The sequence below is a fragment of the Xiphophorus hellerii genome, chromosome 12, assembly GCF_003331165.1.
Source record: "Xiphophorus hellerii strain 12219 chromosome 12, Xiphophorus_hellerii-4.1, whole genome shotgun sequence".
NCBI lineage: Eukaryota > Metazoa > Chordata > Actinopteri > Cyprinodontiformes > Poeciliidae > Xiphophorus > Xiphophorus hellerii.
The window spans coordinates 20,538,978-20,556,550 of record NC_045683.1 but is presented as its reverse complement, the minus strand read 5'-3'; the positions used below and the strand labels follow the sequence as shown (position 1 = coordinate 20,556,550).

At 39.4% G+C, this 17,573-nt stretch overlaps 1 protein-coding gene across 3 annotated transcripts in view; it reads right to left on the bottom strand.

Annotated features, from left to right (window-relative positions):
- The window catches only part of slf1 (SMC5/6 complex localization factor 1), a 38,683-nt gene that overhangs the window by 4,108 nt on the left and 17,002 nt on the right, over positions 1 to 17,573 (bottom strand). The window contains exons 16-19 of one of the 3 annotated variants that reach the window (XR_004341073.1): positions 13,525 to 13,617; positions 12,493 to 12,675; positions 1,143 to 2,535; positions 261 to 471 (exon numbers count right to left, since the gene is read on the bottom strand). Coding sequence is in view for 1 of the 3 variants with exons in the window: in XM_032577459.1 (XP_032433350.1) it covers positions 12,493 to 12,675; positions 13,525 to 13,617 (276 nt within the window). In the remaining 2 variants the exon portion in view is untranslated. Of the gene's footprint in view, positions 1 to 260; positions 2,536 to 12,492; positions 12,676 to 13,524; positions 13,618 to 17,573 lie in introns of all 3 variants that reach the window. The other 2 variants (XR_004341072.1, XM_032577459.1) reach the window with 2 other exon arrangements.

Genomic DNA, 17,573 nt, shown 5'->3' with positions numbered 1-17,573 from the left:
AAATTTTTAAAACAAGTAAAATGATTGCAATTCACTTTTGCACAGAAGCCCAGGAAATCAACAAAGCACAATATTTTATAGCTGCATTGACTTAATGGAGACAAGTGTCAAGTTATGTTTACTACACAAAAATAACAAATCTCTTCTTTTTACTGGCAAGTATCCGTCTTCGTCTCTTTTCATGTCTCTTGTGTGTTTGCAACATTTATGCAGCGTGAAACAGCAACGCAGCGTCATCATTACTCAGGAGGATGCTGTACCTGTGCCTTTTCATGTGAGACGGCACTTTTGACTCCAAATTGATTGAAGGCATAAACTCCTCCCGCGGTACTCTGCATAGCTGTTGCCGGGAAACACTTTACTTGTCAGAACCCGTCATGAGTGGACCTCCAGCAGTTACCGCCAACCTCTGTTACTGCCATGACCTCTGAGAGGTTACTGATAGGTTACCGTCATGCAGGAAAGGTGAATCTGAAAAATTGCATATATTAAAAAAATAATAATAAAAAAATTTATACCAACAAGGTTCCCTTCAACATTCCTCCCACACATTGAGAACCTCAGGGTTATTGTGATTTATAGGGTTTAGTAATGGTCAACACAGCATACGATGTTAAACTGGCAATCATTTGGTCCTTGTTTTAAATTAGTTGAAATCTGCTTTAAATAACAAATTCTTGGATGGATGTCGCCTCTGCCAGTAATAAAAATAATTGATGGCTGCTCAAGCTAAGAGGTTTAATTCTCTTAATAGTTCTTAAAGAAGACCTGGTATCAGAAGGTCGGTGCTTCACAAAAATCAGAAATGAGATCAGAAATGGGCACCAAATTTCTGATTGGTACATTTCGGCTCTTAAGATTATTTGTGAGAGCTCCCAACAGAAGGTAAGTGGTCGTCTACCTTTTAGTCTTTCAAATCTGAATGGGCAAAAAACCAATCAGCATAAATTGTGGCATTAATCTACATAAACATTTACATAAGCGTGGATATTTTAAATACAAGGGTCAGTGGTTGGGGGCAGCAGTCAAGGACGTGAGAGTGCAAATTTGATCAAAGTGGCCACAAGAGAAAGGCAGAGGTTAGGGAGTGATGTGAGAGTGTGAGAGGGAGAGTGAGGTTGTTCACAGCGGGACATAATCACCAGGTTTCTGTAACAAGCTGTCTTCAGCATCAGCAGGAGTCGGTGTCGATACTGCTCTCAATCAGGAGGAGTGGCTGTGTGACGTTAACTAAAACATTACGCACTATGGGAGGATCCACTAAAATGTAGATTTCCTCCAAACAAAACTGCAAAAAAAAAAACTGGATTCATCACAGTTCTTGGTGGACAAACTCTGCTCTAAACCTGCTTTTGAAAAGAGATCTCACAGGGAGCAACATTACCGTTTAACTTTTTTCACTTTTTATTTTAATCAACAAGTCTCGCACCAAAAGTTACCTCTTGGTGTGTTCACCAAAAATCACAGGTGACAGAAAAATCAGAAATAACGATACGCTGCTCCGGTGTTATTAGTTTTACTGTCTGCCATGTCTCCAGAACAGCTCTGTTTTCTTTGCAGCAGATCCAGGAGATAAAGAAATGCAACCCGGTTTCCCAGAGTTCCCCCCGCCGTCGTCATGTCAAACCCAGTTGACAGACAGGCTCCAATCAGAGGTCTGACACTGGAGCGCGAAGGAGGGGTGGGAAGGCGTCCCTGCAGCACGGCCCTGGGCTCGGTTTGTAAGGCTCTTTGTAGAATCTGTCTGCCTGAAAGCTAACTGGATAGCTCCAACCACAATTTGTGTTATTTGCCTTCATGCTGGTTCTTTATTTTCTCTTTTTATTCTTTTAAATATCAACTTGCTTTCTTGTTGTGGCTTATTACAGAAAACAGAAATCACAGACTCATAAGCTTCAGGGAATGTAACTCCAACTATATGCTAATGGAGCAAACATCGTACTTAAGCATAACTATAGATTAGATCATTTGACTTAGTTATAAATGTATACATAGTGTTATATGCCTGGGGAAGTGTATTTGGTGCAAGAATGGTGACTGTAGTGAATCCAGGTATTGGTGCTGGGTGTCAGAAATGCTCCAGCGGTGATAAATATAACACCTGAGGGAGTACATGAGAGCATAGGGTAATTACACCGTCCTTTAAGTGTGTGTGCATGAATGTGATGAAAAATACCCTAAGTTGTGAAGTTACAGCAGTGAGAGGAAGAATTCACATGCTGAGAAAAAGCCACTGGCTGATGCAGCCGCCAGATGCAGCCTGGCGGCCACACACACACATTTACATACAGAGCACGAAGCCCTTTGGCCTTTAGAGGGCAGGCAAAGACAAGAAATATAAAAGTGAGAGTGGAGGAAGGGGGAAATTTGAAGAAGGAGGTAGAGAGGGAGGGAATGAAAGAAAGAAAGATGCAGTACTCCTTCCCTCCCTCCCCCAGTCTTTCTGGTCTGAGTCTGGGGGTAAGGCAGACAAGCTGGGATGCAGGCAGTTCCACTGCATGGTAAACACCCCCAACGCTACCCCCACCTCACTGCCTGGAAGAAAAATGAAACAAAAAAAAAAAAAAGACATATTCAGGGTGAGTGTCTGAACTGCAGCCAGGGGCACGGCAGCACACATCCACAGGGTGCTGCTAGCTAGCGACTAGAAATTCACAGCGAAAACAACAACTGAATGACGCACCAAAGAGAGGAATCAGACTCAGGAAGATGTACAACCAGCCAGACATCACCAGAAGCAGGCTAAAAGTCAACCTCTGCATTCTGTGACTGGTTTTAACCTAAAAGCCACAGGGGTTTCAGTGGGTGTAGTAGTTTCCTTGAAATTAATGAGTAACAATGTTGAGTTTACTTGGCTTCATTTACCTCTTTACTGTAAATAAAACAAATGCCTTGATGAGCAGAGCTTTTGTCAGCCACAGGTGACCTACGTGTGTATTGTTAACATGGCCTCTTTAACATCCAAACAAACTGAATGTAATGATTGTGCAATACAAGTATACTACTGGCATGTTGCGACTACAAATCTCTTTCACACAGCCTAATGTTGCCACTTAAACTACATGCAGCAGAGGTTAATTTAACCAATGAAGTTGGACAGACACCAGCAAAGGATGGCATGCCTCTGAAAGCAAACATTTTATCCATGAGAACATGAGACTCCAGGGAAACACAGGTACACAAAATATGGATACATAAACACCTCAGTGACTCAGCAGAGACCAAGATCTGATTGGAGCAACACCAAATTAAAGATTAACTGTGTTAATATATATATATATATATATATATATATATATATATATATATATATATATATATATATATATAAATACCCACGCATATACATACAAGGTCTTTTCTTCAATGGTCCAACTGGCTGCATGTTTTCTGGCTTAAACTGTTTCACTGATGTTTCTTATGTCTCTTTTCTGATTAACTTTGACATAGTTTGCTAAAACTCTACAAATATTACTTTGCACAGCTTTTATTTTAACCTTATTATCATCACAGTTTTGACCTAAAGATACACAAAAAACAACAAGTTGGGTAAATTACCATCACTTATGTATGAGAGGCCCCACGGGCCAAAACTTACAAACTCTCTCACAGAGTTTGGTTGCAACGGAAGTTAACTTAAAATTTCAGTTTCTGATTGGACCCCAGGCAGGAGAAGGCGGGTTTTCACGGATAGAAAAAGAGCTGAGCGGCAGCGACTCACAGAGGCAATGAATATTTTAAATGACATCGTTAGTGCTCCTACAGCAGTGTCAGCATTATCAGAAGTGTTAGATATTAGCCGACAGCCAGCATCGGAGTCTATCAATGCGGTAAAGCTAGCCGCCTCTTCGGAAATGGCAGTAAAGCCAGAATACCCTCGATCTTAATGCACAAGTTATGGCGCTCTCCTTTCAAAATAAAAGCGCACCTCCGGCTTATGTTTGATTCACACTTTAAGTTTCCCTCCGGCGGCTATAAAAATGTAAAACTTTGTGTTAATTCATTTGCTAAAGGAAATCATGTTTCTGAAAAAAAAAAAAAATAATTTGTGTGGGCAAAAAATCCTGTAATATGTGCAACCTCAGTTAAAATTGGTCTTGTAGATTTGTCCCTGTGTCATCCTGAAGTGAGAGAAGTCACTGCTAAGATATTGTTTATATAATCGGAAAGATTTTTTGCCTGTCAAATGTCAGCAATTTTGATTGAGACACTAGTGGCTGGTGTTTGTTCATAATGACAATACGGAGAGGAATCGAGCAGCTCGCATCTTCTGCATCAGAAAGATGTAGTCTTTAAACTTTGACCCATGCCCACCTCAGGAGCATCATTAATTTTTGTTAGTGCTGAATGACTTCAAAAGCAGAGATAATGTAGATTGTAAATCTTAGATTCTGTGGTAGTGAAAAGATGGTTTCCATTGAGTATATGAATGACTATTAAGGTATTTTTGGTGTTCGATCTAGAAAACATAGGCAGATATGAGCTGTCTCAAGTATTTCTGGATTTCAGCAATTCATGAAAGGTTCTGGTCCCCAACCCGCTAAATTACATGAGATTTAGTATTTTTACAAGTATTTGTTTCTACAATTTCTCAAATAACTCAATCATTGAGAAAAATAATGACTCCTATGCAAAGGCTAAGTATATATTTTTTTGTTTGTTTGTTTTTCCTGGGTACATGTGACCTCTAAGACGGTGATGGTGGCATAGGACCAGTAGAGGCTTTTGGATGAAAGTCAAACAATTATAATTACCATCATTCTCAAAAGGATTTTTTTTAAAGTACTGCTATTGACAGAAAAACTATCTAGAACACAACAAAAATAATGAAGTGATTGATCGGTTGTTTGGCTTCTTGAGAGCAATGCGGGAATGAAGACGGAAATTTACCAGGAGTCTGAAGACAAAAGTTCGGATCAAAGAATCAGCAGCACAGATGTTAACAGAAGAGGTCAAGGAAAACATAAATGATAAAAAACATTTTTCTGTCAAGAATTCTTATACAGTTTTAATACACTAAAAGAGTTTGACACTTTTCAGCAACATAATTTGAACTGTTTGCCCTTTCCACTTAGAAACACAATGTAAAATGTCAATATTTATCTCTCTCTGCTCCTCTTCCATCTATCTATTCCTTCACAGAACAAAAGCCTTTTCAAGAGATGGGCAAAAATTTGAAAAGGTAAACAGCAATCTGAGACAATTTCAGACCTTCTTCAAATTCCACATGATGATCCAAACAGCGAGAGGGTTTGGTTGTTTTGGCAAAGCCTGATTCAAGAAACTCAAACCGACTTTAAATTCTTGGAAAAAATGAATAAGTGCTCCTGCTGTATACACTGTGTTTCTGCCGCTCAACAATGAAGAGGTGAACGAGAGGCGTCCACAAGCAGTGCAACAATTAAAGCACTCCGCACGTACGCAGCAGGGCATTGCTCTTCATTCAGAGAAAGCTTCAAGCAAACACACTTAACTGCTGTTGAATGCCTCCATTTATGAAGTACGGCCCACTCCAGCTGGGTTCACAAACATCCCATTGTTGCCTCGCCGTTAATCAACTTCGTAAATGAAAATTCTTCTCCTGATTGTATCCTTTATTATTATCGCTGCTTTTCAACACTATAAAATTCCTTCCCAAGTTTTTGCTTAATATTTTAATTGAGTCTTGAAAAAAAAAAAAGTCAGACAGAATTGCAATTTTATCACTGTGGAGTGCATGAGTGATGACTTGAGGTCAGAGCTGGACGATCGAGTGCAATCCTCACGGCCAACAAAACAAAATCTGCCCAGTCTTTGCTTATTTTCTTTTCCAATCAGATTGGAGACAAAAAAATAATTGAGATACACGTTGAAAAATGGCGTTTTGTGTCAATGACAAAAGAATGGTTTCATTATAGATACTGTCCTTGCCATTAACTATACATTAGTATCCAGAAGAACCTTGGGGTGTAAAAACCCCAGGAAAAATAATTACTTCTTAAAAATTTTTTTTTATTTACTTCCTTGGTCCTTTCCCCACAAAGGGGAAATGTTGGCTAGTTTTCCCCTTGTGGAAACTAGCTATTGTGGTCAATGTGTTTGCTTAAAAATAGGTCAAGGCAGGAAAAAAATAAGAGCATTAATAAACCATAAGTCGTATAAAATTGTCCTACGACCCTTATAACGTCAAACACTGTGGTTTGTTAGACAGTGATTACAGCCTGCATTTGTTGTGGCATCATTCCAGTAAGCTACAATGTATTTCTATACAGAGTTGCATCAATGTTTCGTCTTGCTGGGGGCATGAAACAATTGATCTTGGTGCAAATTGTTCTTTAGAACGTCCCAAAAATTCTCAAAGGTATTTAGATCTGCAGTCTGATGGGCAAATCATGCATGAAAATTACGTCTCATGTTCCTAGAGCCAATGTTGCACAACTTGAGGCTGATAAATTCTTCTAATGTCATTCTGAAATATGCCCTTGCCGTCGGTATATTCAGGTAGAGAACTGATCCCATGTCTTAAGCAAATAAAATTGCTGAACCTAGACCTGACCAATTGCAGCAGACCCAGATCATAGCACTGTCTCCACAGGCTTGAAAAGTAGGCAGTAGGCATGATGGGTGTCTCCTTTCTCAACCAGATGCACATATTAATCTGCAACAGGGCAAACCTGGGCTCCTCAGATCACATGACCCTGTTCCACTGCTTTTTGGTCAGAGATTATTCTGACAACATGTTTTAATAAGTAACATGATCCGCCTCTGTACTCCCAGTTTTTAATAATGTGTTGTTGGACAGTTCTTAACTTAATTATAATAGACTCAGTAATCTTCTTTTATGTTCCTGTTGTTTTCACAACTACACGGCGTGTCTTTTAACTTTGTAAAGAATTGAGAAGCAACTCTCTTCATCAGTTAGGGGTTAAATAACTTGTTGCAACCTGAAGCATAGTTATTGATGGAGCAATTATCCAATGGCGGGCTCTTACCTATTTGAATTGATAAATCCAGGTGGTGAGTTCTTTGAGCAGTGTATATCAAAAAATAAATAAAAATACACAAACAGAAAAACATTTAATCTAAAAGGAGAATCAATCAGGGAGACTTAATTCATAATATGCAAAAAACAAAAAAAGCATTCGTACTTATACTTGTATGTGTGTGGGCAAACTGGGGGGTGCAGAGAAGAAAAAGGAGACTCTAGTTAGGAATTCCCAGTGAGGGAAGTCCTTGAACTACAGCCTGGAGAAACCTGCAGCTGAAACATCAACGCACCCGAGTGAAGCCGAGGGCTGCAAACGCTGCCTCACTTCAGCTCCTCACAGTTGCCAGATCAGGACCCACGAGAACGTGAGAGCTGAACAGAATGAACTTTCTCTATTTCTTTACCATTTTGACAGCAACAAGGCCCTAGTATGCGTCAACATCTGCCTGTATGAGAGTCAACAACAGAGTCAGACAAACATGCTGACTACGAATCATAAGTGACTTTGATGGTATGAAAGTCAGTTATTTAGATCTTTCTTCTCCACAAAACTTGTTCAACTCAACATCAGATGGAGTCCAGTAGATTCACTGCATTAAGCATGTGTTTTTATAAGAGAGATTCAAGCACCATGTACCAGCTTACAAAGCCAACAAAGACAACTTATGCGTGAGAAAAGTTTCTGCTATGAAACAAGCTTTTACCATTACTTTAAACCAAAGAGAAACAAGAACAGAGCTGAAATCTTGACTTGTCTCTAGCATCTTTGTAGTTAGTAAAGCTAGCATATTTAAAACAGCACAGACATTGTTCCAAAACTTTGGTGCAAGCATCATTGATACTCACCAGAAATATTTGTATAACAAAAACACAAGGTCAATAGGAAGCTGCCACGGACTTGGGATGCAAAACAAACCTAGACCTTTACTTAAGAAATGTGCAGACCACAACATTTCAAGAAAACCAAGTTTAGCCTTGTTTTAACTAGAAGCGGACAGCAGTGAACCAGGAAAACCTGCTGGTGCTTACATTTGTACCTCTGAAGTTCAAACGTTAAAGCATTACAGCAATCACATTATATTCAACTCAATGTTTGGCAGACCGGTGGGATCTGTTAACTGTTGTGCTCAGTGACAAGCTAGCAATTTAAATTACTAACACCATATTTTTTACACTATGTATTCAGATGCTAAATGGATATGTTTATTACCACATGTCGCATTATGCTATTGGTGTGAAAGATTTAGTGGCATGCACTCCTCCCTTCAAAACCCACAAACACACATATAACTACATCTGCAGAACTGGACGTCTGCAGTTATCACAAAATTTTAAACACGGGGCAGCCATATTTGATTTGAATTTGGAGTAAAACTTGATTTTTCTACTTGGAATTCTGTCTTCAGGGGACGTTCCTGTTCATTTACATATCTATTTATCTACCTACGAGTCCATGTAGACTGTACAAAAAAAAGCCCAATTTCGTGGTTTACACAAATGAATAAGTCCTGTTTTATCATTGTCTGTAAGCTAGTAATTGGAAAGCATATAATTTACTCAAATGGTCCTTTTTATGAATAGTTTGAGAACAAATGTGCTAAAGAGTACAAACTTGTAAGAATGTAATATTAACTATCAAAATCCAAAAAAAGGTCCAAGATAAAAATTTAGCTTTGAAAGCTCATGACATGTAACAGAGCACAATTCTACAGTGTTCAGCCTTCTTGTTATCTACTAAACATTTTGATTTCTCTCAACCAGACAGAAGTCTGGCCAAGGCGTAGAAAATACTGTTTCTTTTTCATTAGCGTCTCTTTTCACTGGCTTCATTACAAACATCTCTCTGACCATATAAACAGCTAGCTATGTGTTTAAGTAACTGCTCCTGCTGAAATAACTTCCACACCGAAGAGTATTGTTGTTACCAGCTGGTAGCTGCTTAGATATGGTGGGTTCACAGAGTAGACAAAGATTAAAGTTTCATATAGGTCCGTTTCAGTCACCACCTGATTTCTCTGGGAACAGCTAAACAATCCTCTTCAAGAGTTAAAATAGTCTGATACATGTTTGTAACTTGGGGTGGGCTAACTTCGATTGATAGCAGGCCAAATAACACTGAAAGGACTGCATTAGTGATTACTGTGCGGCAGCTGGATGGAGGCATCTTAAAGGATCCTTTCTTTTTATTTCTCCACCTTTTGACACTCCTCTGCATGCCAGATCGAAGCCATACCGCTGTGGGCTTTGGGTCATTTTCCACTCAAGTCGTCCAGTGTAGCCTCTGAAAAGCAGCTGAGAAAGAAAGAGGCAAAGGGAGCATCAACACGCTCTCTCTGTCCGATAGCTAATTGCAAACCAGCGTATGCTTACAGCACGCTTTGACATGAAGGATAGCATTTGTGCATACATACGGCAAAATACATAGCCAAGGACACTTCAGTTTTGAGTGAAAAACAAGCTGAGCTCATAGACAGGGGTCATGTGGGGCGGCCTTGGGCTAAGGAAGGAGGGGGAGAGGAGAGCAGAGTCAGCCTTGCCCTCAGCCATGGCATCCTTTCATTGCCAGCTTCGTAAGCCTGGAGGGATTGAGGTAGCGGGGGTAGGGGATCTACCCATTCCACCCCGGCATACAATATAGCTGTAAAAATGCACCCACTTGCATGCAGAGTGCAGGCCTCCGAGCGGACAGACAGGCTTACAAAAGGGGTGAGATCACTCCCAACTGAAGGCTTTGTTGGTGTGCCAGTGTCAGTGTTGCCCTCTCTGGCCTACCAAAACCTTGGCAACTAGGTTGTCTGCTGGAAACAACTAGGACAATGGGGTGAATGCCTCAATGAAATATGGTTTCTGGGATTGCAGCTGGCACTCGCAGGAATAAAACAGGCATGAATATAATGAATAAGGAGACCGAGGAATGGAAATGTGTCTGGCCCACTGGCCTGGTTTCCTACCCTGGAACAGTGCAGAAATCCTACCTGGCCAAAGTGGAGGGAAACCCCCCCCCCCAAAAAACCTGATATGCAGCCACCAGCACAAAAAGTTGGAAATAAAAACTATAGTCAACAGCAAGGATGGTTATGGTAACTAAACATGATTTACCCCCGTAAGCTAAAACTTTCTACATTTAACAGCCTGGACTTGAAGATCTTAAAAGAAAGAAAAAGAGGGAGGGGGACTTATCGAAGGTGTCTATGGCAACCAAATGTAGATCATGGAAAAGAGACAGTGTGAGACAACATAGCCCGAAGTCAGGAGGACCACCTCCTCACCAACTCCCTGCTGTAGCCTTCAGACAACCTACCATCAAGGTGGGAGGAAACGGCAAACAGTCAGCAGAGAACAGATGAGAGAAAGAGGGATAATGCACCAGCCTGAAGGGTGTTTCAAACTGAGACAATTCCCATATCTGCTGTTTTGTTCAGTCCAGTAAAAAAAGACTTGGCCTAGACAGTAAAGCGAGACGTCTGCTACACACATAAACAGCCATGTACATTTGATTTCTCGCTCCTCTAATTTTGCCGATACAGATAGCATGCTTCATCTGACCTCTTTTAATTTGCTCTCTCCCGTTACTAAGGAAGGGAGAAAAAAGAAAAAAAGGGGAGCGCTCTCTTGTTTCCTCTCCGGGACTAAACAATCCCAGTCTAATTTATTTTTTGAGGACAGAATATGTACATGTGTTAATGGGAAAGTCAAATCAAATTAACTATAATTAGTCAAACTGAAAAGTGTGCTGAGGCAGAGGTATGTTACATGAGAGACTTGTTCGTCGCTGGAAAATAGCACTCCTCCCTTCAAAACCCACCAACACACACATGCACGCGTTTCCTCCGCCACCTGCTGCCATACACCCAACACCGACACCCGTCACGTTCGCTTCAATTCTCCCTGAGCTCAGACTGCGTGTGGCACGTTCACATGAAGATACGCAAACTGGTCCTGTTGTGACACATTTCCCAAGAAAGACCTGCGAGTGAAATTTGCAAGCGGACAATTCTGCCTTGGTTAATCTCGTCAAAACGACATCAGCAGACATGTTATGAGAAGAGGCTCAAATGTGTTTGGAAGGTCTGCACACTGCAAAGTAGCATGTGGCTCGTAGACACAAGCAGCAGACAAAGAAAGGTAATATTTATGATCCAGACATACTTACAGCAAAAAAACAAAACAAGAAAACAAACAAATGCTGCAACCATTGGGGACCACCATCAACTCTAATAGGGATGGAAAATCCATGAATCTTAGGATACTCTCCTTAACTTTGAACACCACATGTAGAAGACTTGCAGAAAAACAACCTATTGAGGACAGGTAACTTGCAAAACTTGACTTTTGCCTTGAAGGGGCTGCAGACAATTTAGTCCATTTGACCACCAACACTTTGCATTTGAGTGTAGCAATCAAATCTATGCAGGCTACCATCTCGGAACAAAATAGAGATGGTGATGTTCAACACATCACGTTGAACCTTGAAGTAGATGTGCTTCAGCAGTACAAGACCACAATTTCAGCTGCATCCTGAATTGTATCAATGGTTTAGGCCTTTGATGGAGGTTTGCTGTTGTATGAGGGAAGTTTTCTTGGCCTCTTCTGAGATGTGGTGGATTTTCATCATGGATATGCAACTAAAAAAAAAAATCTGCAGCAACTGCTGATGCCATCTTCTCAATATATACCAAGATCTCAGAAGGACTGTGTCTGACACCTTGTTGAATCTATGTCAACAATCATTGAGGCAGTTATGAAGGCAAAAAGGTGTCCAAACTGATACTGACTAGTGAAACTAATGAAGTGGCAATGTGTGCAACAACTGAATTCTGCATAGTTTCTTCTGTTGAGACTTTTTATAACAAAACTGGATACATCTGGTATGCAAAGTCATGGATTTAGTCAGTCTGAAGAATAAGGGTGAGCTCCTCTACCTCTTGTATTGCACATGAAGTATAACACAGTAAGGCAACTTTTTGTAAATCAACAGTTCTCATTTTCATGTGAAATACCTAGTAGTTATCTAGCTCCATATTGTCCCAAGATCATCTACATCTTTATCACTGGTTTCTCTTCAAAGTTCAAAGACTGCTGACCCACCATTTATACATTGCTGTAAATACATTAGCGCCATCTTATAAAATCTATGCTTTCTTTCATAAACATATGTTTAAACTTTAGTGGAGTCATATTCTGCCTGTTTTGTTCACAATGTTATATAACAATATGGTATTTTGAAGGTATGGCACAAAGGCTCAGTTTTCTTTAAAGAAAACTTCGCAGGGTGTAATGAGACGTTTGACTTAATGTTTCCATCTCTTCCTTGAGACCTGTGTTTTGGGAGGCAGGTGTTTATACACAGAAACTATTTTAGCCTTTAACAAAAAAGTCTTCGGTATTTATCCTGCTGGTTTTCACAGAGAAACCCAGACACACTAGAACACAACAGACTGCTAAAAAGGGGATTTACCATTAATATTTCCCTAGTAAGCAATCAAGCTGAGCAAGTGACCATCTTCAAGTAGTATTTGACTAACCTGCATGTTCCAGTAACATTTTAGCGATGTCCAAGTGTCCGTTCAGCAGGGCATCGTGCAGTGGACTAACTCCGGCGACCTGGTCAGTGAGGACAGGGGCGGGGTGGTGATGCAGCAATGCTCTCACACACTCAGTGCTGCCATGGTTGCATGCTTCATGGAGAGGAGTCCAGCCTGCATGGTCTACCAATCACACACAAAGCACAGTGTTTCACAAAGCAAGCACACAAACAAAGCTGGCTTAAGCCAAAATTTAGAGAAGATATTATGTATGAGCTTTAATACTGAATATGCTGCAGGAATATTTTGAATTGATAAAATTATAAAGAAAAAAATCATACCTAAACTATGCTGTTATTTAGTTTTTCTCATGTCTTGTTTCGTAAGATAGCCCAAAACACATAAAGCACAATGTCTTTAGTATCAAATACGTGTGCCTAACAAAATTCTCATAAACAGGATATCGATTATTAATGTACTTTTCAATTCCTCAGAATATATTTCTACAGAAGAAATTCTCACACAGATGAGCTCTTTTAACCATTCAAACAGAAAAAAATTTGAAATTTGATTTTTTGGGGAGAAAACTTCAAAAAGCTTTATAATTTATACAATGGCTTTGCTTGATCAGGTATTGAAAATCAGGCAGATATTGAGATGCCACCTTAAGCATTTCTAACACCAACCAAAACATCAGAAATCCCTTTGTTAACTGCACATTTCCATTAGAGAATGACAAGTTATTATGTTTTACCAAAAGTCATTCTGAAATATCAAAAGGCATTACGTTCGCTCATCAAGGCTGATGTAAATCTATAATCATAGGGAGCCCCAAACCCACCCCACTTTCATTCTAGACACACCCTTTACATTTTAGCTAAAGGTTAAACCTCGGAGACGGCGCACTCCGATTTCTTAGCTCCTTTTCTTCCCCCATTGTCAATCGCTCTTCGAAAACCCCAGAACAGCCGGTGCGGCTGCAGGAACAGGGAGACAGTTTCCAAGAAAAACGGAAACGCGAGGGAGTCTTACCTTTAACATTGACGTCTGTGCCAGGAAGCGCCAGGATCTGAAGCACCGTTTCCACTTGGTTTCTCTTGCAAGCTCTGTGTAGGAGGGTCTCGCCTTCATCCAGGAAACACACACATACACGCCCGCACACACCCATACACACAAACGGACAAACACACCGAAAAGAGAGAGAAGAGGCAAAAGAGAAGAGAGAGATCCAAAATTAGGGTGTGCCTGATGTCCTTCCCATAGTCCCCATGCGTAAGAAACACACACCAATAAAATACCACTGAAATGTCCCCAAACACATAAAAGAACTGACCTAAAAAGTAAGACCCACCAATGAGGATGCGATTTAAGGAGTGATGAGAAAAGGGGGTTGATCTTTCAAGGGGGGGGGCAGAAGAGATGAGAGTAAAATAAATTATAGATGAATAGTTCGGTTAATTTGCCTCGTTCTTTCCTCTGTAACAAAGATTTTCCAGCTACACCCCTGACCAAAAATGTTAATATCAGGGCAGCCGGTGAGTGTATAAAAGGTCTTGTGAGAAAGCAACTTCCTGTCTGCTCGTTTCTGTATTCTTACTTGAGAGGAAGTTATGGTAGAGAGCCCACGCACAAAGGCTCTGAAAGGATTTTTCACAGATTTTGGGTTCAAAAGCTCCACTGGGCATTCCAAGTTTCACCACGTGATATTTATTCAACAAACTACCAGAGAAAAAGACAGTGGAAAAAGAAGAAAAGAAAAGAAAACTCAAAGGATTCAATTTACATTTTTAAACACAATTTTCGTTCCTCTTTGAATTCGCCACTTTTTCTTGATACAATACAAAAAAAATATATCTCAGGAATATATTAGGAGCAGGAGCCCCCTTTCTTCATGTATGGCTGAACTTCAGAGAGGAAGTTAAAGGCCAAGCATGAGTGGCTGTATAATGCAGGCTTGCAAAGCCTGTAATAAATGCTTTACTGGTTCTCCCCGGGATGCCTCCCCCAGACAGGGGCACCACTCACACGCACACGGAGCAAAGACCGGGGTAACAGGAGGGGCAACAAGGATGGAAGAGACGCAGGGGTAAGAGAAGAAGGGGGGATGTAGACAGTAAAAGCATTTCTTTGCATTTCAAAACCTCTCTGTATAATACTGACTCTGCTGGATCCTAGTCATTTTCAAGACCAACCTTTATGAATTAAACTACAGCCAATAATACTTACAAATATGAGAAAGAAAAAAAACTTAAAAAAAAAAAAATAATAAATTTCACAAAGGAGTATATCTTTCTCCCACTGAGATGCAGGAGGAAAACATAAAGCAATAATGTTTAGTTTAAATTATACTAAATACAAATTCATTTCACATAAAAAAATGCAGTCAAATTTACTTGGAAAAACTATTCAAAACTGAAAAAAGTAACAAAAATAAAAAATAAAATAAAAAATTGGTGTACATTAGTTTTCTGCTTAAAGGTACTTTGCGTTCGTGCATATTTCTAAGATGAAAAATTATTCATATTTAAATCTTTCTTACCAATACAAACATAAAGCCTAAATAAAGACTCACTATGAACCAGCAGCAAATAGAAACTAGTGCTCTGCTGACCCGGCCTACAAAACATAAGACTGCATTTAAAGAAGGCCACGTATTTGACTAATTTATAAGCTGCAGATACTGGCCTATATAAAGTTATATTTTTCATATATTAAGCTGATAAAACTTTAAAATTAGTGAAAGTACTCTGAGACAATACTGTAACAAAAATGGATAGTTTAAAAATACCTTCCTCTGATAGATCACTACTGGAATAATTTGTTTCACCTTTCACATGACGAAATCAGATGACCGAAATAAAAAATATCTGTAAAATGCAGAAAAATATACAAATGACTCAGAGAAAGCTACATCATTGTTGTTGCAAGGTGACATCTTCTGGAACTATTAATGAAGCAAACCAACGTATCCATAAATTAAAAATAAAAAGCAGCAAAACAGACAATGAAAGCAAGTCCAAACCACAGTCCTTAATGAGTAAGCTTTAGAGTGAGGTATGTCAGGGTTTTAGTGGGCTGCTGCACAATTACTGGGCGCTAAAATGCTGCGATTAAACAACCGTTCCACTGCACCTTATGTGTACACATCCTCGCAAATGCCAGAACCAATCCGCACAGTGTTAAATCACTTTAATGGCTCCAATTTGGACACAACGCCTCTATTATAGGGGTAATTGCATGCTCAGCATTTACAAGCACGGAAAGGATAAATCCGGCTGTCCTTTTCTATAAATCCCCCGTTTCACACTTTAATAGAAAAGTTAAATGTACATGTTGCTGCTTTATATTCCCTCAGTCTGCTTGCTGTTCTCCTGTAAAGCGGCATTTGGCCCGCTGATCCTCCGGACCAAAAAGCTGCTGGGTGCCTGTAAAAATGCCATTTCTCAGGAATGTGTTAGGAGGGAATTCTGTGGCCAGTTATTGGATGTATTTAAAACTATTTGAAGAGTACTATTGTCGCTGGCTCCAAAAGTCATGGCAGTGAAATAATTTCCCAAAGCCAAGATTAGTGCAACTCCACTGGAGAAAAAAAAAAAAAAAAAAATAAAACCTTAAGAGATGTTAACATTAGCAGCCAACAGTTTAGAAATCCAACAGTGCAAACGGAGGACCGACTTCATTTACTGTGACTCTGAAAAACAAAATGGAGCATCAGGGCATTGTCCATGTCACGATCTCTGTATGTGTGAAATAGATAGGTAAATTAGGAGTTACTCTCTGTACAGTTCTAAAGAGCTGTAGATGTCTCCATCTTTCTTAATATGATGAAGTAACATGGCACAAATATGTTTTTCAGAGCAAATCAATCGTCCAGGAGGAGTTAATGCTGCAAGTCGATGCAATCTGATGACTTTCCTTAGTTGGAAATTTTTTACCCTTTAAACTAACATTCATCAAGGATCCTTGAGTAACTAGAATCAATTGAATCAAAAATGTTTGCATGATTAAATAAAAATAACTTATTTTCAAAAGTGCCTTCAGATGCCGTGCTGTGAATTGGCTCTTTATAAATAAGCTGAATTGAATAAGTGGCTTAAAGAAAATAAGACAGATAAAGGTCAGCATGCAGACGTGGCCGCAAAGAATATACCTTTTTAAAACCATCACAGGAGTTTGCTGTCATAGTATTACAATTCTATATGAAACCATACAAAAATATAGTTAAGAATAAGACAAAGGCAGTACAGCTGTGGATATTGTGATCACGTAGGTACTATATAGCTCCAGACATTTTTTGTTCTGAGTTTTTTTTTTTAATTAGAGCTATTTGAATACATTTTCAGACTCAAAGTGGAGACAGAAGTCCATAAAGTGCTGACAACAGGACAAATGTTTCTGCATGGCAGCATTCTGTACAGTAAACTCTGTCTGGTGAACAAAGCATAGATCTGAAAGCTGCCAACGATTCTTGGTGAAATCGTTTCTGCCACCATCTGTGGTAGTTCTACCCATGTTAAAAATACTTTGATCATCAATAATGTAGTTTCAACAAAAAGGTAAAGTAGGTTTGGAAATCAATCTTGTTTTCAATAAAAAATAATAATAAAAAAAAAAGAACAAAGCACATTTTCAAAATGTTCAATATAGGAAGTAACTATTTTTATGGCAGACTTTTTTCACTAGAAAGCCACAATTTTGCAAAGCATGCTTCTGCATTGCAATGAGGTTATATGTGATGCTGTACTTGAAGTACAACATCACATAAGGTATATTTTTGTCAACAACCATCCCACAAAACACAAAAAATATGCAAGGAAATCGCATACAAATGTATACAGGAGGAAACATCCCTGACTGGAAATGCAGGGAACTTAAGAGATTGGTTAAATTGATTCCAAATAAAACTCATTGCATTGTTGTCTTAAAGTCAGACAAAGCCACATTGAGTGATTTCTATTAGTAAGTCATAAACAGGTGGGAATTTGCTATTTTTTGGTGCCAGCTATTGTTAGCAACACAATTCAATAACAATGTCTGTCTAATTGCGTACCATACTAAAGTAATCTGAGAGCAAAGTGCTT